General features: G+C 44.2%; 3 protein-coding genes across 3 annotated transcripts in view; 1 reads left to right on the forward strand and 2 right to left on the reverse strand.

The window, feature by feature from the left end:
- RIMS4 (regulating synaptic membrane exocytosis 4) overlaps positions 1–24962 on the reverse strand; it is a 216183-nt gene that overhangs the window by 116980 nt on the left and 74241 nt on the right. The window lies entirely within an intron of this gene.
- On the reverse strand, positions 1618–5930 carry TOMM34 (translocase of outer mitochondrial membrane 34). Its single transcript, XM_061375431.1, has 7 exons — positions 5663–5930; positions 5480–5579; positions 5136–5288; positions 4341–4501; positions 3929–4073; positions 3198–3324; positions 1618–2680 (listed from the first exon to the last, which is right to left on the reverse strand). Exons 1-7 carry the CDS (start codon positions 5928–5930, stop codon positions 2582–2584), a joined length of 1053 nt encoding a protein of 350 aa, XP_061231415.1. The 3' UTR covers positions 1618–2581.
- STK4 (serine/threonine kinase 4) overlaps positions 5830–24962 on the forward strand; it is a 48122-nt gene continuing 28989 nt past the window's right edge. Inside the window, exons 1-9 of the mRNA XM_061375430.1 lie at positions 5830–5960; positions 8475–8555; positions 9391–9519; positions 11390–11504; positions 12048–12212; positions 12594–12761; positions 14383–14520; positions 15163–15291; positions 17547–17733. Coding sequence (XP_061231414.1) covers positions 5929–5960; positions 8475–8555; positions 9391–9519; positions 11390–11504; positions 12048–12212; positions 12594–12761; positions 14383–14520; positions 15163–15291; positions 17547–17733 — 1144 coding nt within the window. The 5' untranslated portion in view covers positions 5830–5928. The remainder of the gene's footprint in view (positions 5961–8474; positions 8556–9390; positions 9520–11389; positions 11505–12047; positions 12213–12593; positions 12762–14382; positions 14521–15162; positions 15292–17546; positions 17734–24962) is intronic.

Consider the following 24962-nt stretch of genomic DNA (forward strand, 5'->3'; position numbering starts at 1 on the left):
GACACCTCAGTCTGAACTGTGCATTATTTAGATATCTCCTTCTCAGTGAGATGCTTGTAAAGGACTTGAATCCACTTAATATACAAGACCTTCACTGGTTACTTGTCCCAGAGTGAAACTGGATGGAAGCTTTTATGCTTTATCCCTAAAGGAAAAGTAAATATTTTCATGGGTGTAATGCACATAAGGAGCTGGAGGGGAACTGTACAGGTAGAGTCTGCTATTGACTAGCTTGTCTGCAACCTTTGTTCAAGTGTAATAGGGAAGTTCAGACGTGCTGGGGACACTTCCATCACTGCTAGATGGCTTGGCTGGGGAAGATTGCTGTGAATGTAGAGAATGGGACCAAGGAACACAGGGACATCAGAATAGCTTAAGAAAGGATGTGAACAAGGACCAGCGGCTTTAAAAGGGTTATCAGAAAAGGTGCAGCTGTAGCTTGGGTCCCCATGTGTACTGGAGAACTGGTTTGCAGAGTAGCTTCCTACCTGAACTCCTCAGGGAAGCCTGAGGCTTTAGAAGCTGAGGCAGGACCAGCGATGCAAATGTGGAGTCTCCAGTCTGGAACAGCTGCTGTGGCTTTTGCAAGGGGTGGGTGAAGGTTTGCCTCTGTGACAAACACTCACTGGCTGCCCATGTGGACAGCACTACCCCTGTGTGCCTGAGAAGTGTCTTACATGGACATCAACATTGTTTGCTGGAACAGAAGGGGAGAGAGCAGCAGAAGTGACCCTGAACTTTGAGCACAAGACGACTCATTGCTTCATGTTTGTCTACCTGTGGGCATGTGGGGAGAAGGTCTTACAGACAAGGTACAAAAAAGCAGTGCTGTTGCTGAGAAGGAAAGAGGTGAACGCTGCTGCTTAGAGGTGTTGTCACAAATGGCTAAACAGTGCAGGTATCTGCCACTCCAGATAACCGCAGGGCTGTTCACTAAGTGAAGCCAATCTTCCTGCTGTATTCTGTGACCTTCCTCTGCTTATCTGTGATACTCTGCCCTGTGCTTCCCCACCCTGAAATCAATCAATCAATCAATCAATCAATCACACTTACTTGCTTTGAGCTCAGACAAGCACTGGTTGCATGGGAGCTGCAGTGCTTACAAGTGGGAATGGAGGGATCTGTGCCCCTCACTGAGTTGTTATAAGCCCTAGCCCATTCCAGCTGATTGAGTACAGCCCTGGGACCTACAAAAAGCTACTTAACATCAGGCTAAGGTAAGAAGTTTTTGTCTTTAATGGCATTAAAGGGATTGCCTGCTTCCTAAATTCATTTCAGTGGGGTACCTGCCTGAAACATTGGTTCCTGGGAGATGCAAGGTGGGAAACAAAGGTATTTGAACCCTGACTTAAGAGCTAGCTTCTGGCTCCTGGTCTGTACTGTAAGTTGGCTCAGCTCTAGTGTTTTCCAGCATCTTGACTTAGTAGTTAAAGCACTCTACCCATGCACAGTGTGCAAAGCTGAGCAATTGTTAGAAACCTTCATGGATTGTCACTGACGGAGCCAAGACACTATACAGCAGTGACTGAAGACCTCGGACAAAAGCCAGGGGACAGTGTGAAGTGGTTAAAATGTTCCAGTTCCTCTGTACCATCAACCACACAACAAACACAGCTCTAAAGTGAAAATAAACATGGCTTTAATGAGAAACAGTTTTAATGGTTTACAGGATAGCTCCAAATATCTCTTCACCTACCGTTTCAAGTCAGTGCCATCAATACCAGATAAGCAGAAGAGCACAAAAAGTATAAACATGCATTGAAGTAGTAAGCCAGGCCTCACTGGGATGTTACTGCATATCCCCCTCCCTGTAACACCATGTAGCCACTGCTCCAAAAGGCACAGAGGAGCTAGAGTGGTTTAAGAAAACCAACCCAAAACACAAGGAACCAACACAAAATAACAACTGTAAAATTCCCAAGCACCTATAATCTTAAAGAAGTAGTGCACAGTGTAACAAGGCAGGCTTCACTTGCTGCTATCTCCTTAAATGTGCAGAATTCATTAAAAGAAAGCTGCTACTGTAAACACTGCCCAGCCACACGAAGCAGCAGAAACTCAGCTGAGGGCCAGCAGGCATCAACTGAGAGAGAGAACAAGCTTGGCCCTATGCAAGTAACTGTGCCTGTTACAAGAATGGTGTGTGGTGCTAGGGCGACTGCAGCAGCTCCTGCAGCAACCTCATATAAGTAGCAGCAGCACAAATGCAGCAGAACTGTCACCTGAATAAGGACAAAGAAAATCTCTGCAGCTCTTCAGAAAGAGAACAGCCACATCACATGCATCTTAGCTAACATGGAAACGAGTCCCTGAGGCTGATGGTTACAGGGAAGTTAACCTATATGCCTCTGAGGGAGGGGCCTTAAAACTGAATGATCTTAGAACCAGATAATAAAGAGTTTGATACAGATTGTGTGTCTTAACATTCATTGTGCTGGCACAGAACTTGTTACATCTCAGCAGCAGTGGATGATGGATTTCAGTACTGATCTTGATTAACACTGGTCCCTGTAACAACACCAGAAGGGAAAAAGCTTTCTTCTGTGGTGGAAAACAAAGCTTTCCTTGTTGCTTGGTTACCCTAGGCTCTGTTCAGTTCCTGCAGTAATCTCAGTGCAGCTGTGTTCTTTGGTTCAGTTTTCAACAAGCTCTTGATATCTGCAATACTTGATTTGTAATCCTAGAAGGAGAATATTTTTGAAGCGTTAATGTATTAAAAATTCAGTCCAAGGAATTACAACCCTGCAACAGAGGCAAATGCAACACAACTAAGCCTGTGACTCCCTCCCTCTCTGTAATTGCTTAAGCACTGGCATTGGTGTAGCTGTTCTAAATCATGTTCAAACTAGGGCCAAGAAGACAACTTTGTCACTCAAGTGGATTCCAAGTCCAACAATCCAACATGAATACAATGTCATCCAGTACTGCCTGTAGAATCTCTCAGCAGACATGAAGAGATAAAACTCTACATAACACGTAGCTGCTTTCAGCATCCCTAGAAGCTGAAAAACTCACGAGAGACAAACAGCAAACAGTGATGTGAAAGAAAATCCCCCCTCAGCCAGTACAGGTCCCAGCTATCTGACAGCAGATAATGTCTAGCACAGAAACAAGTTCTAACAGGCATCTCTGGTTCTGATCATGCATGAACAGGCTTCTAGTCCTTGCCTAGAAGTGTTCAAAACCTCCTGACTTACCTTCAGTTCTTTCAGTGCCTGAGCACGCCTGTAGAGCGCCTTAACGTTTTTAGGATCTAATCTCAAAGCTTCTGTGCAGTCCTCTACTGCCTCCTTGTATTGCTTCAGAGTCAGGTAACAGAGTGCTCTGCAATACAGATATCTAGTTAGAGACCTCTGGCTAAAAGCAGCATCTGCTGCTGCAACACGTAGCAGATCTCAGCTGACTCCAGTGCAGCACAAAGCTGGACTCCAAAACTGTTATGTCATCTTACTCCTGGAGCTCAAGTTTCAGTTAAAAGCAGGAAAAAAAAAAAGGATTTTTTCAGTCTGGAAAATAAAGAGGATTTTCAGAGCAATCCGCTCTGAAACTAAGAACCTGCATTTCAATATGCAGGTTCCTGTCTACACTAGCCAGATGTGCTCTGCTTCCAGCAATTGCCTTAAAAGTATTTTATAGCAGTCTGCAATTTGTGGCTCATGGGGCATCAGACACTACTCAAAATACCGCAGTCCTGGCAGACAAGCATTAAAGGGAGGAATCCCTGAGCATCTCCAAGGGCTTTTGTAGTACCTGCTCATAGAACATTATAGAAACTACAGGGAAGACTGCACTTGGGGTAAACATATGCGGTGCTTTTGTTTTATTCATTTGTTTGGGAGCAAACATTAGCCAGCTCTGTCACAAGTACCATGATGACTTTTATAAGGGCCAGGAGCAGTGAGCTCTTGGGCAATGAGCTGGGTAGTACCTGTTGGTGTAAGTTGCACATTCCTGGTTGAGCTTTAAACTCTCACTGTACTTCTCAACTGCTTTCTTATGGTTTCCTTTCTTTACAAGTTCGTTTCCTTCTTCCTTCAGAGTTCGAGCTCTCTCTGAGTTAGCAGCAGCCTTGTCTGGAAACAGCATGAAAGAATACGGTATGCTATAAAATGGGCATGAGCAGCACAGCCTCCCAGAAAGCAAACATCCCCATACCAGGGCTGAGACACAGAAACATCAAAGAATTCAGAATCAACAGAAAAGGCTGTGGCAGAACCAGGCCCAGATTTCTCCAGGCCTCAGCCCCATCTGCAGGCACACCAAGCCGGTGTGGCAGCACTCTTGTTCATCACCCTCGGGAGCCGCAGGGCTCTCTGCCCTGCCCAAGGGCACACTCTCACCTGGTTCTCTTTGCGGTGCAGTTGCAGGAGGAGTGTTTGCCCCAGGGGCTCCGGCAGAAGGAGCGCTCCATCTCGTCTGGGCAGAAATGGGGACTGTGGGGATTGGTGGGAGCTTCTGGCGCCAGTTCACACCATCCTTCTCCAGGAGGGCTTTAGTCATCCTGCAAGTGAGAGCTGGCAGTCACCCGTCTGCTGGCAGGGTAGGTCATGCAGTAGCAAGTCCTTTTTTAACCTGGCTCATGTATCAAGAACAGCATCTCTCCAGTAATCCCTTTACACGGGCATCTAAACTAAGTTCCTTCTACAGCCAGGACATTAATGAAAGGACCTTTGTATCATCAGGGCTAAAAATATCCTAGGGCAAGACTGTTAGTGCTCAGGCAAGAGAGGGATGTGTGTGTCACTCCTCAGTCTGGCAAGCGATGAAGTAAAGCAGACAGGTCCAGGCAGAGAAAAGGATAACAACGGCCTGTAACCCCCGTCAGCACAGGGAGGCTTAAAGGACAGGGTGCTGGAACATGCAGATGATTATTTCCTTTAAACCAGGCACTGAGCAAAGCAGAAACAACCCCATGGAATGAATTCCCCACCCTCCACCAGAGTCTTGAAAGGAGCTAAGGGCACAAGCAGACAAATGGAGCACGGCCAGGCCCTGCATGAAGCATCAGAGGCCTCTGTTGCTTCATCCGTGTGCTTGGGACCCACCTTGCTCCTGACGCAGTGGCAGAAGCAACGCATGGCTCACCGCGCTGCCGCGTTCCCAAGCCTTTCGGTGCTGCCTGCAGAGAGCGTTACCTGTTGACACCATCGTGTGCCGCCTGTACGGAGCAGTCCACCTGCAGCACCGTCTTGTAGTCCACGTAGGCCTGCGGGTACCTCTCCAGAGCCTCGTACGCCGCTGCCCGCCTGAGGAGGGGCTTGATCCCGAAGGGAACCAGATCGAGAGCGCTGCGGCACAGAGGAGAGAGCGGCCGGGACAGCGTCAGCCCGGGCGGTGCGGGAGCCCCGGCTCGATGCGCCAGCCCAGGCCCGCGGTGCTCCCCGCCGATCGCCGTCCCCGCCGCGCCTCCCGCCCTTTCCACCGGTGGGGAAGCAGGCGAACGAGCCCCGGCCCCGCCGCAGGCCCCACCGGCGCTCACCTATTGCAGTCGGCAACGCAGAGGCTGCAGGCGCCGTCCTTGAGGTGGCAGGCGGCGCGGTTGGCCAGCAGCACGCTCCGCTCCTCGGCGGCGGCCTCCCCTGCGCCGGGGCACAAGCAAGAAAAGCGTTGAGCCGAGGTCCGCCCGCTGCCCGCCCCCCGCCCGGCCCGGGTTGTGCCGTACCTGCGGCCTCCAGCAGCTCCAGCGCCCGGCTGTAGAGCTCTGCGGCCGGCCCGTACTGCCCGCGGCGGAACTCCTCATTGCCGGCCCGGCGCAGGTCGCTGGGCGATGCCGCCATCGCGCTGCTGCCCGCGCCGGGCCGGGAACGCCCCTCTCTGCCAGGGCGGGCCGGGCGCTCCCCGCTGGCTTCCGGCGGCGGGCGGAAGCGGCGGTACCATGGAGGGGTGAGGGAGTGACCGGCCGGAGGAGCGACCGCCGCCCGCAGCGCCATGGAGGCGGTGCAGCTGCGGAACCCGCGCCGGTGAGCGACGGGGTTATCCCTGCGGGGAGCGGGGGTTGCTGTGCTGCGGTCGGCCCCGGACCTGAGCGGTGTTGATGCGGGGCCTCACGCCAGCGGGAGCGGGGCGGCCGCGCTGGGCTGCAGCCACACCGGCCCCGAGCTGGCGGGAGGCGGCCGGGGCAGCGACGGGGCTGTCGGCGTTGGTCGCTTCGCACCGGGGCAGCGCCGGTAGGGCCATGCTGGGGCAGCGCTGAGCTCAGGTGGTGGAAAAATGGCTTAAAAGTGAGGTAGCGGAGAGGACGCTGGGTCCGGCGGCTGCGGAAGCTCCCATCGGTTAACGTGGTTGTGGCGAGGGCGCGTTGGTGTAGCGGCTGAGCCCGCGGTTGCCTACTTTTCCAGCTCTTTGGGTGAGCTTAGCGTGGGGTTGTCACCGTCCCGGTGCCCGTGCTGAGCCCAGTCACGCCAGCAAGCAGCGGACCCGGTTCACTGAGGGGTTTTGGGGCGGTCTCTGTATGAAGCCGTATCTCGGGAGGCCAGGCTGCAGCGGAGCGGGGCTGCAGGGGGAATGTGGGGTCAGCGGCAGTGTGGATGAGCGTCGGTCTGTCAGAATGCTATCGGTGGTTTGCAGCTGGGTCCCGGGGAGCGCTTTGGGCAGCGAACAAAGGAAGCTGCTGGCTCCTGCCTGCAGTGACAGTTGTCTTTTGTTAAACAAACCAGCAGCGTGTCTCCTATTAAAGAATAATCTGGTTTTGCTCTCTAATTGCTTAGGCGGTGTTTAACTGGAAGGTGATGCAGATTAGATCTGGATAACGGCTTAGGCGAGGTGGGGGTTGTGTTGCTGTTCTGTCCGTGTTGCATAAACACGCCGTGGAGAGGCAGAGCGTGGCTTTGACAGCAGCGGGTGCGCGGCACGACCTGGCAGTGCAGAGTCAATGTGCTCCTGCACTACATCAGGAGTGGAGCAGTTTGATGCAAGCAGAAGTTGTCCGGTTGTTGTGTTTGGTTTGTGAAAAGCCTTTTCTTGTTTGTTTTAATCGGATGTGGAGCTCATCTTAATGGCACTCAAAAGGATTTGCCCCTTGCATCACTGCTTTTTGGGCTCCTTGGAAGTGGTAGCTTGTGTGGTCACTGATGCGTGCGGGTTTTTTCCTTTCCTCCTCTTCCCTGCCCTTTCTCCTTTCACGTTCTCACAAGGACAAGTAACATTCTCTTGGTTAATGCTTATCTTTGCAGGGAAGCTAGTGACTGCTTCAGTATTTCACCACTTCCTGAGCCTGCTTCTTTATGTTTCCTTTGCTTCAGGAAGCCATTGTATATACTCCATGCGTGAGCTGCACCTCCTGTATGGCTTTTGTACGTAAACATAATAGCCAGGGGTCAGTTGGGAGAAAATATATTTAGTATGAAAATTCGCATGTCCTGTGGTGGAGTCATGATCTTTAAAGCAGTAAGAGCTTTCAGTAATTTGCAGTTGTAGGCAACCACGCATGTTTCATTTTAAGTGCTGCTCGCTGTGAGACCAGTAAGTTCTGAAAACTCTGAGAATAATGAGTTTCTGTGTTTCAGAAACTTCTAAAAGCTGGTTTGGGGCATTCTCAGGGGTTTCTTCGGGTGGTTTTTGTGTTGTTGTGGTGTTGTTGTTTGAGACTTCAGTTGTGTGAAAACCAAAGAACACTCATTTGTGGGCTCTTGTTCTACAGTAAAATACTTTGTTTTCAGCTTATTTTTTTCCTATGTAGCCCTTAGCTGTTTCAGGTTTCTTGATGATCAGCTCTTAGTGTGGTAGGGGTAGTCTGAAACAAATGTGGTTGATTCTTGTTGCTTTGTGGATGGAATCTCTCTGAAAGTTGTACTGGAGACCAGTGGGGTTGAGCGAAAGATCACATAGCATCCCTTCTCTAGGAAGTATTTCAGTTGACTCTTGTTAGTAATACATTTAAGAGGGGTGGACCAAACGGCATAAAGATCCTGAAAGATCAGTTTCCTTTTCTTTTTTTTTCCTGTTAGAACCTTTGTAGTACATGTCCAGGCTTACAAATTTAAGATCTGAACTTCTGGTATTAAAAATGTACAGGTGAGATGACTATTGCATCCTTCCTTCTAAGAAATGTATCTCACACATACTCCAAATGCATTAGGGAAGATGATGTTGCCTTTTGCATGGCCCTTAAGTACATATACTTCTGTTCAAGACTTTGAACTTTAGCAGGTGTGTCCAGTAGCTGCAAGACTCTGCAGTGCTGTGCTGGCATTTGACCACCAGCGTATAGATCCTGAGAGGTGTTTCCACCAAGGAGGACTGTGATCTGTGTGCCAGATCGAATGCTGTTCCCTGTAATTCCCAGTCCTCTTTTGCTATTTGATGCTAATAACATTCAGTCTCCTGGTCGGGTGAAATAAACTTAACTTCATAATCAATTTACTTCTTGCTAAGCCTTGCATATGTTTAAATGGTGCTGTTTATTCTTCTGTTTCAAGAAAGCTTAAACTGCTGTACAGTTAAATGTAATAATTTCTCTACTCTTTCATATGCAGGCAGCTGAAGAAGTTGGATGAAGACAGTTTAACCAAACAACCTGAAGAAGTATTTGATGTATTAGAGAAGCTTGGAGAAGGGTACGTGTTCTATTCCATGTGCCCAGTGTATGTTTCCCTAGGAACAGATTAGTGTAATGGGTATGTGTTCAGTGGTCTCTGATTTTCCACTTTTGTCATGATGCTGTTACTGCAAAGGTAGGGACTAACATAGCAACAGTGCTTGGGTAGTAACAAAATAAAGAATTTGTCTCCCCGAAGTACGATATCTTAATCCAAACAGTAGCTTACGGCTCAGCAGCAGGGAGTTAAAACACTGTTGAAAGATGCTCATTTGGAGTCGATAGGGCTCTGTGGGAGCCTTGGAGGTTTTGTAGTTCATCCCTGGTACCTCCTGTGGAAGCTTCACAAAGTGGAAATTAACTTCTGTTGCTTGGTAAGGCAGAGCAGCGTGGGAACACTCAGTGAGTGACATGTTTGCTGCCTTAAGCAATTCATTTGAACAAAACCTGAGTTGTAAATCTGCCCGGATGCTGGAAGAAGCTGGAAATAAGATGGATAATATCTGACAAGAACAAGCAAACCTCTGTGACCAAAGCTGTAGTTGTTACTGATGCTTAGCTGGTACTGTATGCTGGAAAAAGAGAATCTGATTTGTTGGATTTGTGTAGATTTCCTAGTTTTCCAAATCTACGGGCAATGTGATGGTGGTTGGCTCTTTTCTGACCATCTCAGTGTGCTGCGACTTACTTGTATTAGGTTTAGAAGCTGGTGGACTGATTATTTACATTAGAAACTCAACATACTCTCAGCAGAAGGACAGTTAAATTTTCACCGGACGGCTGCATTTGCAAAAAGCATTTGCATTTTTAAAATGTTAATGTATTCAGTGTTTGTTTAATATTTTCTTTCATAGTTCCTATGGCAGCGTGTTCAAAGCTATTCATAAAGAAACGGGTCAAATTGTTGCAATTAAGCAAGTTCCTGTGGAATCTGACCTGCAAGAGATCATAAAGGAAATATCCATAATGCAGCAATGTGACAGGTAAATGTGTACTGCAAAACCTATTATCGTATGCAAAGAAAATGGCATTTAATCAAATAAAAGCCATGATGTTGCCTTAAATGTTTTTTAAAAGGCTGGACTTGTACGATCAAGTTACCTCGTATCAACTGAGTCATGTTAACTGACCATTTGGGTAGTGTTAATCCCAGCACAGGTAAGACAACAAAAACGTAGCTTGCACTAAAAGAGCATTAAGCTAAGTTGAATAACCTTGCACTTGCTGCCAGCAGAGATCTGAGCATGTGAGTGGTTACTGCAGTTCTCCCCATGTGCTATCACTTGTTGAGCATTGGTAACTTGATGGTGTGCTAGAACAACAGTTCCCGTGTCCAGGGGGTAATAACTTCTAAAAATGCTTCAGTGTGGACATAGAAAACTGTTAGAAGAGTTTTCTTGTTGGCTTGTTCAGGGGGCACGTGGATGAGAGCCACTAATGCATGACTGCTCTTGCATGTGCATAATCAATGTGCTGTCACCTGCTTGGGTGGCAGAAGTGTCCTTCATGGCCCTTTTCTGCCTATGCAGGTTCTAGCACAGTACAAGCTGTCTGCTGATGTGAGCAACCCCAGAATAACTTGCTGGCAGCTCTGTGGGCTGATGGTTGGCTCTTTGGGTTGTCTTTGCATGTTTCTTATGGCAAAAGATGTAATAACTTAATGAAGAGCCCAAGGGTGTGGAAGATCTCTCAAAGTGTGTCTAAGGCTTAGTTTAAATACACTCTTCTGGTATTGTGAATCTGGCTTTAAGAAACACTGCCTTTTGGCATCAGGCATGGCAAGCCATTTAAAATAAGCTGTGTTAGCACTATGAAACTATGAGCCCAGTCACTCTTACTGTGCTTCACTCTCACTAAGTGAAGGTGACTGGTGGCAGACAATTGAAAACAATTTGTGTGTGAAAAATCTTACTGTGTAACTTGGAAATCATTACTAGGAGACTCTTTCTTCACAGACATTAAATATTAACATTGCAAGGCCTGAGATGAGACCTTACAGTTAAGAAGAGCGGAGGGAGCGAGTCATTGGAGCCTCGATTAAGTAGTGACAAGATTAAGGGACATTGTGCACTGTGACTGACTTGCCACTTTCACCGTTTTTCCTTAGAAAAAAATCAGCAGGGGATAGATTAGGTGCACTTTTGCTTCCTAGCTCTGTTCCCATAAAATCAGGAGCAGCCTTTCTGTTAGTGTTCTGCTGTACCTTCCCAGAGGACAGATAGTTATTCTGAACAACATACTTTACTAGGATTTTGGTTTTTAGGCAGCCAGACTGTGAGAGGCAGTCCTAGGCTGCACTGGATTCCTAAAATACATCCTGGACTCAGTTGTGGAAACAAGTAGGTGCATGTGGTAGTGGAGAAACATTCGTATTAATTAACATGATAGCTATTTTCCAGTGAACTTTGGACCTTATTTAATGTTTCCACTTGGTTGCAAATGCTCTGCAGCAGCTTTATTGGGGACTGCTGTGGTCTGTTTCTCATTCCCTTGTCCTGCCTTCTTGCTTGCCACAGCACTGACCTTGTTGTAATCCAATTCAGCGAGCTAAATCAGATTGAAGCTAATCACTTCTTATTTCTACAGGATTTATTTTCAGATGGTTTAGCTCTCTGAACTGCCTTACTGGCGGGTCAGATGAGCACCACTCTGGGGAGGAGGCTTGGCAGAGCTGCAGCAACCCTGTGCAAGTTCAGACTGGTTTGGAATACTTTTGATCAGGGTTTCAGTGGCACTTCAGTTCTGAATATCTGAAGTGTACTTAGGGACTCTGCAGTGTATTGTGCTTATTCAGTTATGGTGGTTACTGATGTCTGATCCTTTGCTTTCTTCTCCTTTTCTCACATTTCCTAGTCCTCATGTGGTGAAATATTACGGCAGCTATTTTAAGAACACGGACCTGTGGATAGTCATGGAATACTGCGGCGCTGGATCTGTGTCTGATATTATTCGATTACGAAACAAAACGGTACGTCCTTTCTTCTTTGAATGCGTAAATGGGAAATAGGGGTGTCCAGCAGCTCAGGGGAGCTGAGTAGTCTGGACATAATTCTCGTGGTGTTCAGTGCCTGACACAACCATTGACCAGAACTTGAGATGCAGGTCCTTTGTTCCTCTGAAAGTAAGACAGTTGATGACATTGGTCGAGTTTTGCTTATCTGGATAATGTGATCAGTGGAGCAGATTTTGGTTTGTTGGCTTTCCTGAAAACCCAGACCAATTCCAAAGTAGAATCTGTAGTCTGTTTGACTTGACTTTGCCTTATTTTGGCTATTGCAGGATAAGAATTACTAGTTGAGAAAGGGTTATGGTATGTGAAATGGTACATGTGTATGCTGACTGGCATCTATTACATAATGCTGTAGGTCACTGACTAATTTCCCATTAGTATAGCAACCTTTAGTGAAGGCAATTAAATGGCAATTAGTGAATCTCAGGAAGCATAGACTGAAACACAATAGTGCTACTTCTCAGCAACTGATGGCTTGGCAATAACTTTTATTTTCTTTAGCTGACAGAGGAGGAAATTGCTACAATAGTGCAATCAACACTGAAAGGACTAGAGTACCTGCATTTCATGAGGAAAATACACAGGGACATCAAAGCTGGAAATATATTGCTAAATACAGAAGGACATGCTAAACTTGCAGATTTTGGCGTGGCAGGACAGCTTACAGTAAGTAAAACCAAGATGCTTGTGTACACTTCAGTTTATCTTTTTAACCTGCGTGTGAGTGTGACGTGCTTGTGGAGGCTTTGAGGAATTGTTCTGAACTTTACATCAACATAATAAGATGCTAAACCAGTAACAGATTAGAGCAGACCTTCCTCTGTGGAAACCTTTATACCCAAGTAATGGCAGCATCTGCTGAGTTCTTCAGGATATCTGTAACTTCTGTAGCATATTTCAATTCCTTTTTGCAGCTGTCTGTATCCCAGTCTTGATGAGCCTAATAGTGTGCATGCAAGTGGAAGATAATTAGGGTGATAATTCATTAATGAACATTTGTGGCTAATACAGTTGCCTTTGCCTGGATCTTTATCCTCTTCTTCTCAGGACACCATGGCAAAGCGGAACACAGTTATAGGCACCCCATTTTGGATGGCTCCAGAAGTGATTCAAGAAATAGGGTATAATTGTGTTGCAGACATCTGGTCTCTGGGGATCACCGCAATAGAAATGGCTGAAGGAAAGCCACCATATGCAGATATTCATCCTATGAGGGTAAGGACTGTGACCTTTTAAAAGGTATGGGAAGGGCATCTTGCTGTTATAGCTGGCTGAATAACACTTCAATGTGCCACCTTGCTTTTAATTTGTTTTCTGACAGTTCTTTGCACTGTTGATTAAATGAAAAGCAGGACTTTGAGAAAGAAAATCTGCATGGGAAAGAAAATCACAATCCTCTTCCATTAAGACATAGAATCATAGAATAGTTCGGGTTGGAAAGGACCTTAAGATCATCAAGTTCCAACCCCCCTGCAATGGGCAGGGACACCTCGCTCTAAACCATATTACCCAAGACCTCGTCCAGCCTGGCCTTAAACACTGCCAGGGATGGAGCATTCACAACCTCCTTGGGCAGCCCATTCCAGTGCCTCACCACCCTAACAGGAAAGAATTTCCTCCTTATATCCAATCTAAACTTCCCCTGTTTAAGTTTTAACCCATTACCCCTTGTCCTATCACTACAGTCCCTAATGAAGAGTCCATCCCCAACATCCCCTATAGGCCCCCTTCAGATACTGGAAGGCTGCTCTGAGGTCTCCACGCAGCCTTCTCTTCTCCAGGCTGAACAGCCCCAACTTTCTCAGCCTGTCTTCATATGGGAGGTGCTCCAGTCCCCTGATCATTCTCATGGCCCTCCTCTGGACTTGTTCCAACAGTTCCATGTCCTTTTTATGTTGAGGACACCAGAACTGCACACAATACTCCAAGTGAGGTCTCACGAGAGCAGAGTAAAGGGTCAGGATCACCTCCTTCAACCTGCTGGTCACGCTCCTTTTGATGCAGCCCAGGATACGGTTGGCTTTCTGGGCTGCAAGCGCACACTGAAGCCGGCTCATGTTCATTTTATCATCCACCAACACCCCCAAGTCCTCCTCTGCAGGGCTGCCCTGAATCTCTTCTCTGCCCAACCTGTAGCTGTGTCTGGGATTGCTCCCACCCAGGTGTAGGACCTTGCACTTGGCATGGTTAAACTTCATCAGGTTGGCATCAGCCCACGTCACAAGCGTGTCAAGGTCCCTCTGGATGGCATTCCTTCCCTCCAGCGTATCAACCGAACCACACAGCTTGGTGTCATCAGCAAACTTGCTGAGGGCGCACTCAATCCCACTGCCCATGTCAGCGACAAAGATGTTGAACAAGACCGGTCCCAACACCGATCCCTGGGGGACACCACTGATTACTGGTCTCCAGCCAGACATTGAGCCATTGACCACAACTCTTTGTGTGTGGCCCTCCAGCGAGTTCTTCATCCACCGAGTGGTCCATTCATTCATAGCTGAAGCTCCTTGTGTTAAGTGTGAAGAAATATATTTTCAGCTGTATTATCCAAACTATTTTTTTTCTTTTAATGCAAACACAAGTATTTTAAGACAAAAAAAGCAGATTCGCATCGCTTGGGGCACAAAATGGCTCAGACAGAAGTGTAAGCATCTAGTGAGAAAAGTCTAATTTCTTGTTACTTGGTCCCTCTGAGCAAATTTATGTATAATATTGGCACAAACTCTTCAGAAGCAGCAGACTCAGTGTCTGTCGTTCTTTAGTACCAGTGTTTGTGTTGTATTGTTGGAAAGCACTAAACTTTGTTTGTAAATCTGGACTGTTCTTCTGGTTCTAGGCAATTTTCATGATTCCCACCAATCCGCCTCCAACATTCCGGAAACCAGAGCTCTGGTCAGACAGTTTTACAGACTTTGTAAAGCAGTGTCTTGTCAAGAGCCCGGAGCAGCGTGCCACTGCAACCCAGCTTCTGCAGGTGTGCCTTTTCTTACCAGTACATAAGCTCTAGAGAAGGCTTTCTAGAGCAGGCAGTGCCACGTGGCTGTTGTGATCTTGGTTTCATTTCTTGCTACTCCTGCTCACTACAGACTTTTTAATATGTCCTTTTGAAAATCTTACACTCAATTCAACTTTTCAGTTCTTCTCTAAGGACCAGTTTGACTTCAACTTCCCATCTGTGTCTTCTCTGGGTTGGGTTTTTGTTTGGTTGGTTTTGGAGGGGTTGTTGTTGTTTAGTTTTGGTGGTTTTTTACTTTCAAATTCTCACTAGCACAGCCAAGAAACTGCCTCTTAAAAAAGGGGAGGCTAAATGGAAGTGATTGCTCTGAATGATCTCAGTGATGATGATCTGTGTAACTGGTTCTTGACAGCTGAGCTGCTCAGGAAAGTAAGTGGAGTTGTGGAAAGGAATGAGCCAAAGGTCTCACAGCAGTAGTAGTGCCTTTGGGGCATGGTCTTGTTTAGAGGTCTCCCTCCTCTGCCAAAAAGAAGTATTGGATTTTTATTTTAGTAATGTATTAAACCTTAATTTTGGTTGGAAGTAGACTATAGTAACAATGTTTTATTGTTAGATTTTGGCCTGGGTGCAGTGCTTATTTGTTTTCAAAATCCTTTTCAGCATCCTTTTGTTAAAAGTGCCAAAGGAGTGTCAATTCTGCGAGACTTGATAAATGAAGCAATGGATATCAAGCTGAAACGTCAAGAGGCACAACAGCGTGAGCTGGATCAAGATGATGAAGAAAATTCAGTGAGTATTTAACAGTAGCTGTGTACAAAGTCCAAACTCTTGCTCCTTTCATAAGGCTTAGCTGCTTTGGTTTTTGTTTTGGCAATATTTTATCCACTTGCTCTTGGATTTTATGTAGTTATTGAGGTTTATACTTAACCCAATGCTTGGTCCCTTCTCAGTCTTTATAGAGTGGGATAGCAAGCATGCATGGCTTGCAGTTTAGCTTGTAGTGTAGCTCCAGACCTGTGATTGAATAGGTCTGCAAAGGAGTGTATGCAGAAGACTTGATGTATTTTCCCAATTGGATTATATTATTTATTCAGTGATGAGAATTGTTCATTGTAGATTTAGGTCTTAGACTGGTCTCCTGGTGTAAAATAATAATATCATCTGTGATGCATTATGATATAAGTATGCTGTGTTGTTTTACCATTGTTGTGCTTTAGAACCTCCCTTATAGAAACTTTCTACTACACAAGAGCAACCGACAGAAACCTGAGGTGAGGGCATGACAAGTGTCCAGGGGATTGCTGTGAATTTAAATTTGAGCTCCTTGTTTCAGTGGTTACAGCATGTAAATATGGAAAGCATGTTGAAAGCTGTTTTTTGAATCTCTGCCTGCTTCAACCTGAATAAATGAAATGTGCTACAAAACGCATTATATGCCAGACCTTTTCAGAGGTTACACTTGAACAGCATGGCCCACAGTCTGGATGCTGAAGACATTGTTCATCTAGTTCTCCAGTTTAGGACTGCCTGTTTATTCAGTGTGGAAGTAACTTTACTGGTCATGTTGCCATGATGTTGGCTCTAAGAGTATTGTCCCTTCTCTGTATTTCTTCATTTCTGACTGATCTGGAGTCACATTGCTGAGAGATAATGTCTATGTAGCGGAGTTGAATGGTCTTTGTCAGTGTGTGTTCTCCTGAAGCTTCTCTACTCCCTGTCTGCTCGCAGAAAAGTGTTCCTAAGCACTTCCCAAGTGCTGTGGAAACTCCTGCTTTAGTCCTTTGTTAAATGATATGCAGCTAGCAAATCTATTACTTCCTCTCACCCACTCATCTCCACATAAAATTACTTTTCCTCCATTAACATTACATGTAGTTTTCTCCTCCTTCTGCTATTGGTTTTGAGGCTGGGAAGTATATTATGTAGACACCTTTGACAGAACAGATAAAATGCATGGAACACCAGAACATGGAGGGGTGTACTTCCTTTCAGTGACATTGCGATTAAGTACTACAGCTTGATGTCAGACCTGTGTTCTTCCTCTAACACTAACACAGATAAGTAAGGACCTGGTCGCACATAAAGAACTGTGAGCTTTATCTTCACAACCAAAGTTGAGTATCTCATCTAAGGTGAGATGCCTAGAAACCCTGCTGTAAACCTAGGAAGTGACTTTCATTCTTTTAGTTGAATAGCTGATCCACGTTTCCAAGAAACTAAATAGGTTGTGGAAATTTTGACCTTATTCATGAAATCCTAGTCACAATCTAAACTCAGTGCAGCACGCACTACCTAATGAAACTACCACCTCTGGCTGACTTCCTGGGCCGGCAAGTTGTCTGACCAGAATTTGTTTCAGGAGCTTGTGTTTTCTACAGAGTCTTGAGCCTTGACAGCAATAACTCAAACTTGGATAGCATTAGTACCTGTTAGCAAGTGAAAAGATACAAAATAGTTTTCGTGCAAAAAAATTACTCACTTTAATAATTTCTTTCATTCCTTTTAAAATAATTTCAAATTCAGTTCATTTTTATTCAGTGCTTCTGAAGTTGATAGTAGGTAAAATTACCTGAATGTTAAAGACAGGCTCCTAATAACTTTTCTTCAGTGTGCCACATGCACTCTAGACTTAGACCTATTGCTAATAACTAGTGATTCCTCAGTGAACTGTACTACTTGAGACAGGGGTTTTAGATCAACTATTAAAACTGGTAACATGGCTAGGAACACTGATGACTGAAGGAGTGTAGTAATCTACTCTTACAGACAGGTCACCAGGTCAGAAATGAGATACAACTTGCATTGAGAAACTTCTGCTGATCATTTATCTGTTCTCTTACTTATTACACTTGCAGAAAAGTGCAAAGACTGTTCATTACCTGTTTGGAGATGACAGGGAGAGAATTAAGTGCATAAAACAAAATGTTGCTTCTATGTGTATTTGTAAATATCTCTGGATTACTAAGACTTGTATGTATTTAAGGACACATTCTTCATGGGCCTTCACCATCATCAGTAAAAATGTATTTGACATCCTCGTACAGGAAGAAGATGAAACTGATTCAGGTACCATGGTGAGGGCAAGTGGAGATGAAACTGGTACTATAAGAGCTGTCAACACCATGACTGATGGAGCCAACACAATGATAGAACATGATGGCACCTTGGAATCCCAGCTGGGCACAATGGTCATAAACACTGAAGAGGAAGAAGAGGAGGGCACCATGAAAAGTAAGAAAACATCTTTAACTTCTAGAATATTACTTAAGGTGTAATGAAGGCTATGATGTGTATTTCCAACCTACTTTGATTTTTTTTGTGGTTGCTTTTAGTTGTAGGGAGCTAGAACTCTTAGGTGAATGCCATCTGGCAGTGGAGAATAGGCCCTTTCTAGGTCCAAGTTTCAAGCCATTCTTTTTAGTCTTTCACTTGGTATAGCTGATGAGTGCACAATTTGTGGGGATTTTGCTGGTTCTTTGTCTTTTTCACAGAATGTAGAGGAGTGAGACTAGCATAGGGTTAATAGAATAAATTGTGTTGCTTTAGAAGGTGATCTGGCATCTGAAAACAGTAAGTATGTGTCAGAACTGATGCCTCAAATTAAGGGCTATGTTTATAAAGTGACAAATACCTCCCAGGTTTCAAGCACAGCAAGACATGCAGTGGGAGGAGACAGCACGTCTCTAGACTGGTGCGTTTCTTTAGCGTTACCTTAATCACTAAGGACAACTGAATAAACTCTGTGTTGCTGTTCTGAGGCATTCAAGTTGAAATCTGTTCTACCCTAAAATAGAAAAACTTAAAAAAGCTACAAGCCTTGTCACAGGATGCAAGGCTTTTTAAATGATGTAACTCATGGATGTTTGCTCAAGGACTGAGGAAAGTGCTGAGTGGAGGCTCAGCAGTGGTTAAATATGACTAGCATGGGCAAAGCTTGTTCTCTTGCACTCCTTCCAAAGACTTCCTTGGCTGTCTGGTTTTGACCCTTCACCTATTGTGAGAGAGCAGAAAAATTTTCAACATGAGTTTTCTTAGGTATTTCTCTGTTCAAAGCTTTTTCCATGTGGGGCCCTTCTAGAGCTTGTGGAAAGATGCTGGGTTTGAGAGTGAAATTTCAGGAGAATCTGTTTAAAAAGTTTTCAGATTTGTCAACCACTGATTCAGCACATCAAAAACCAGATGCGTCAGCCCATGTAGCAGGTTGTGGCAGCAAAGACAATGGAGTAATGTTGTTGGGCTTTGTGGAACAAGGTAGCTTCGGCAAGGAGACAAAGGGATGCTTAGAGTAGCTAAAATGTCACTTGAAGAATGGGACATGTTAACAGCCTTAAACCTAGTGCAATTGCAGTTTCTTTACAAATAGACAACACTGTTAGTTTCTCATCACCAGTGTGTATTGTTCCATTTCATGATTCATGATAACAGGGGTTTTACTGTTTGTGGTGCTCCTGCCCTAGCTACCAAAGGTGTGTAAGTAAAGTGCCTCTTCAGTTGATCTTCCTGTATTTTAAGATTGCAGCGCTTGTAACTCAAAAGCATCTCATGCTGACTACAAACTAGTGTGCAGAGATTTAGAATCATAGAATAGTTAGGGTTGGAAAAGACCTTAAGATCATCCAGTTCCAACCCCTCTGCCATGGGCTAAACCACGCCACCCAAGGCTCTGTCCAACCTGGCCTTGAACACCACCAGGGATGGAGCATTCACAACTTCCTTGGGCAACCCATTCCAGTGTCTCACCACTCTTACAGTAAAAAACCTCTTCCTTATATCCAGTCTAAACTTCCCTTGTTTAAGTTTTAACCCATTACCTCTTGTCCTATCACTACAGTCCCTCCCCAGCATTCTTAAAAGCCCCCTTCAGATACTGGAAGGCTGCTATGAGGTCTTCGCGCAGCCTTCTCCCATACGGGAGGTGCTCCAGTCCCCTGACCATCCTCATAGCCTCCTCTGGACTTGTTCCAACAGTTCCATGTCCTTTTTATGTTGAGGACACCAGAACTGCACACAGTGCTCCAGGTGAGGTCTCATCTTTGAAGAGATGCCTTTGATAATATCTTTTGCAAGGGCATAATCTCATTTTGAGTAGAATTAGTTATGAGTATAGCAGTGTCTTCAATATAGTGTAGTGTCTAACCTCAAGAGGGAGCTCCAGAACAAGCTCTACATCTCTGTGACTTGAAAGTCGAGTTGCTACTTTAAAGCTGCCTTAGACTTCAGACTCTAAAGCACTCTGTTCTTCAGCTGCTGCTGCATCATGGTATTCAAAGCTGAGTATGCAGCAGAAGTGCTTGAGCAACTCTGCCTGCTGAAGGAAGTGTTCTGGGAGCCTAGGTGCAGGTGATGGTTGCCACTGTGCCACATTTGTGTTGATGGGTGTCACGCAGTGGTATCCAGTGAAATCCAGCTATGCTCAGCGCACTCTGCTGCAGGCTGTGCTGTGTTTTCATAGCTGGTACCTGCATTCCAAGAGATGTGATGTTAATGGGTATTACTGTACCAGACTAAAACTTCATTTTTAACACCTTATTTTCCTCCTTTGACAGTACTGTAATTCTGGAATACAGGCTGCTGCACAGAGCTGTTCTGTGTGTGTTTCTCAGCCGCACTGCAAGGCAGTGTCTTTGAGCAGCTTGCCCTTCATGTGAATTGCCTGTAGCTCCATTTTTCAGCTTGCCATTTCGATATTTGTGTTCTCATAACATTCTGTTAAATTGATTTAATGGTGAAGATCATCAGCCTGCTGCAGAATTCTCTGGAGCAAGTTCTTTTTGTAATCTTAAATATAAATGTAATAATGCTGTTTGAGGTTGAAGAAGCTTCATTGATTTGTATTTTTAAAGACATCTCTGTTTCATTTGGCAGCTTGTGTTATGACTCACAATAAAATCTGGTTTAGGTCAATAGATAGTTCTGATTTTTTTTTTTGTATCATATTAGCAGAAGAATTCAGCTTCCTTACATGTCTTGGGTTTTTTAACTGCAGGCTTCTGAGCTTGTTCTCTAGCACTTCTTCCTACTTCCAAAAAACAAATCTCTGTTTTTACTAGTTTTTGGTTTGGTTTCATTTATTCTTAATGAATTAATGACTTCTCAGGCTCAGAGGAAAAGCATTTGTAAATCCCAGTATATTACATTGCAGGGGAAGTTTTGTTTTGTGGTCAATTGAGCTGTAATTCTGTTTGCTTAAATTCTTTCATTTGCGTGGCTTTTTTCTGGGCACTCAATATAAATACTCTGTCAGCATTAAAAATGTCACTGTGACATTCTGTTATGTGTTTTGAAAGCACTCAAGTGATTGCCTGAAACCACAGATACTAAATTGTGCTGTGATGCATTTTACTTATAAATCGATTGCTAACAGATTACTTCTGGATTGCAGTTAAGCTGTTCCAAGGAAACTTTGGAAGTAGCTGAAGAGCTGTAGATGAACAATGATTTGTAATAAGACATTTCCATTGTGGTTGAAAGCTGGAATAACTTTTGAACTGTTAATATGTCTGAAAGAATCTTTTCCCCATTTTTCTATGAGCGAATACATAGTGCTAGTAAACAGTGCAGTATTTTTTACTCTTTTTGCTTTTTCTGCTTTATTTGCTATAGGTCTTTAGATAGTGGAAACTTGGCATGAGTGTTTCTCTTCAATTTAGAGAGTGGAACATAATTTTATAATATAGCAGATAAACATATTGCCTTCCTTGGACACTGCAATACAATCGGATCCAAGTGAAATAGGATCTAGTTTGTCTACTACTATCATCTGTCCTCTTTTCTACTTTAGAGGGCCTCTTGCTTGTTTAAGCACCAAATAAAATGACACTGGAGAACGCAAAACTGCCAGCAGTTGTGTGAGTTGGGCTGTCTGGTTTTGAGATTGAAATGAATGAGGGATCTGGAGATGGTGGAAGAATTGTGGGTGTGGGGCTTTATTAATGCAGCATGTATTCAGTAGTGTCTGCTGCAGAGGTAGACCAGAAGCTCTAATAGCACTGTTGCCTCTGTCTTGGTAATGTAATGTGCAGGTAAAAATTCTTCATAGTTTGTGAATGTTTAAAATAAAGAATTCTAGGCTTTGTTCTCATAATACAGTTCTGGGTGGTTTGGGTTTTATTATGCTTTTAGCATGCTGACACTGCTAAGTATGGTTGTGTCCTTTCAAAAAGACATTTCCCCTTCCGGGGGGCGATTTCATTTCATTAGCAAATTAAATGAGCTAAGATGCAAACTTAACAATTTCCCATTAGAAAAATGACTTGGAGTAAAGCTTGCTAGTCTTGGTAGCTTTATGAGACATCCAGTGGGCGACATTTAAACCTGAACCTGAGAAGTGTTAGTGCCAAGACTTAGGGAGCTTCCCCCCCCCCCCGTAATTAACCTGTGACTTTTCAAGTAAAGCAATGACTATAAAAGCTGTAACATGAACAGCAATAGGAACATGGAAGCTTTATGTGATTGTGTTAATATTTTAATTGAATAAAGTATTGCTGGTATGTAGCTGTGGTAGCTGTCAGTGGTGTAATATCAGTATTTGTCCAAAAAAATGCAGATTCATGTTACCCAAATATCTCATGCAGGTACTGTAGAGAATAGCTCTGCATCTTGTCAGGATTTACATCGTGTGGATATCAAAAGATGTTGGCTGTGTTTTACCTCTCGTTTCCTCCATAGACAGTAGCTCTTTGTAGCAGCTTCCCACTACTTAGTGATATTAATGTCCACTGGTACAGTTCTGTGTTTAAAGTAAATTGGACCATTTAGGCATCATTGGGCCATTGAACACTCTTAGCATTATGCATTTAAATAACACACTGTTTATAGAAACTCCTACACTGATTAAATTCTTGACTGTAATAAGCATTGTAATGCTGCTCTCAAGGTGTGGGGAATACAAATCTTCACAGGTAAGTCTTCCAGATGTGCTGCTTTCTGAGTTCTATCTTAATAGTATCCTTGCTGGCAAACTTGACATACACAGGGGCTAGCACAGTTTAAGGATATCAAGTTGTGTGGACTGCAGGCTGTGGTTCTGAGCAACAGGGGGAGTTGCATATGCTGTCACTTTGTTGTGGGGTTTGTTTTTTCTGTTTCAATAGCAATAAGAGCTCAGTGCAGGGTGTTAGTGATTGAAATAGTGGTTCTGTGCAGACTGAAGTATGAAGTAATAGCCAGGATCTGAGTTGGATGCTTGTCCACCTTTGGTTGTCATGAACATTTGACAAAACAATAACACTAAGACAAAGTTAATCGTCTGTTAATATTTTTGCTGAGGCATTGAAATTGAAGAGATGTATGTGTTTAACACAGCTGTTTTTGCTGTTCCTAACACTTTAAATACTCCTGCATTTGTGATGAGTGGGATAGAAAGTAGAGGAGTTATTTCTTTTGTTCTGTGAGAAACAGCATTGTCTTGAAGATGCGAAATAGGACTAGCAGAGTCCTGAATAATGTATAGGCAGCAGTATGCTTCAGGAGACTCAACCAAGAGACAGAGTAAATCACTTAGTAGGTATATCCATGACCCATACCCATGCATATATTTGCATGTACAGGCAAACTGTAACCTACCTGTCTCTTCTAAGAGTAAGTTTACTTTCTACTGGATCAAAATAAATCCTGGAATAAGCTTTCTTCCTGAGCAGGAATGAGAAAACCACAATATAAATGCCTCAACTGCAGAAGTTTAAAACCAAATTAATTTTTACCAGCAAACTTTTCAAGCTTCAGGAAAAAGATGTTCCTTGCCATGTTGTTTTCTGTTCTCTCTAGATAAGCAAATGAGTTTCTGGGTTATGAATAGAAAGGGTGTTAGCAAATGCTTACTTGGTTATATGCCCTTTGGGGAGCCTGAGCTGTTACCCATAAGGTGCTGGACCTGATGACTGCATACCTGTTGATGAGGTTGTTTCCCTGTTAAGATTCATTAGAACATGAGCCAGATGATGGAGGGTATGAAATGTTCACTTCTTTCTTGATGCACCATCACATCTCGCTGTCTATGACACGTTCTGTGGTTGCTGGACTAAATTATCAATTCAAGCTAATGAGGTGAAAGACATAAGGTGTCCACTGAAAATTTGTGAATGCAGGTTTCTTCCTCCATTAGAAATACATGACGGTTTTCTTTGCTGAGTTTTTATGTAAAAAAGATTCAAAAGGAGGTAACCTGGTCTTTAGCAGCTCTCATTATGGTGAGGATTTCCTCCTCTTTCAGAATGAATTCTCAGTTATATACACTACAGCTTTGAATGAGTGTTGGTCCCCTTCTCCTTAGATGATTTTTATAGAATCATAGAATCATTTCATGTTTTGTATTCATTAAAAGAGAATAGTTGGGATACCAAGCATTGATTTTTATGGTAATTTAGGAGCTCTTTCTTGATAGCAACACCTGTCAGGTATATTCTAGTTTGATTTAGTTTGAGATAGGCCATAATTATGGGAAGACTTGTCCCCATTACACTTTCTATCTATTGAAGCTTATGTGGTCTGCTTTTCATATGAGGAAATCTCAGCTTGTATCACCAGTGGGTGAATTCATTAGTGATGGAGCACTTTTTGCTCTGGTTGAATAAATTGGCATCTCTCTGCTCCACTGCATAGAGTCACTCAGTCCTGATCATACTGTACAAATTACACTGTTCAGCTGTTAATCTGTGATCTCTTAATAGCCTGAAGCAAGTAAAATTGCAGTTCCATTTAAAATTTAATATTAATGAAGCATTGCTTGCACGTAATCATCAGGCAGTGTTTTGTGCATCCTAAATATAGGTGAATTTTCGGTCTTAAATTCAATCTAAAGCAGACATCAAGCTCACTGAGACTGCTGGGGACTGAGCCTGTGAGGAGTCAGTGAAAGATCTATGCTTATTTAGACCTCTAAAATGAAAGATGACATTGGATATGAGAACTCCTTAAAATAAAAATACTAAAAAAGGGCAAGGAGAGAAGGTGAGCACTGTAGAGGATAATGAATGCCAAAAAGATGAGGCTTGCTCAAGAGCAAGTGCGTATACACTGGCTACACATAAACTGCAGCCTGGAAATGCGAGCGTTTATGACTCCAGAGGAACAGCAAGCCTGTCAACAACAAGGACCAAGGCACCAACTGTTTTATGATAGACCTTGATCCCTCTGTGAGAGGGACTATATAGTCTTGTATATGGCAGCAGAAGGCTGTGCTGCTTGTCCCAGCGGATCCTTTCCAGAATGACAGCGGAATAAAGGCAGTAATAGCTCTGCTTCTTCAAAGTTAACATGAGTGCTCTTCACTGCATGTCTGCAGAGCTCTTTTGGGCTCCTGCTTGCAGGGGTGCAACTTCTGAGCTTTGTGCAGGGTATTTGTGATACTTTCCTAGCACAAGTCAACACAAACTTGTGCTGCTCCTGACACCTCATTGTCATAAACCCAAGTATTATCCATTGCTGAGGCCAGTTGTCCTTCTAAAGGTTGAAGCCTTCGG

This window comes from Neopsephotus bourkii, unplaced genomic scaffold (assembly GCF_033783945.1).
Source record: "Neopsephotus bourkii isolate Nb327-2 ecotype Australia unplaced genomic scaffold, CSIRO-AGI_Nbou_v1 NB_1663, whole genome shotgun sequence".
Classification (NCBI taxonomy): Eukaryota; Metazoa; Chordata; class Aves; order Psittaciformes; family Psittacidae; genus Neopsephotus; species Neopsephotus bourkii.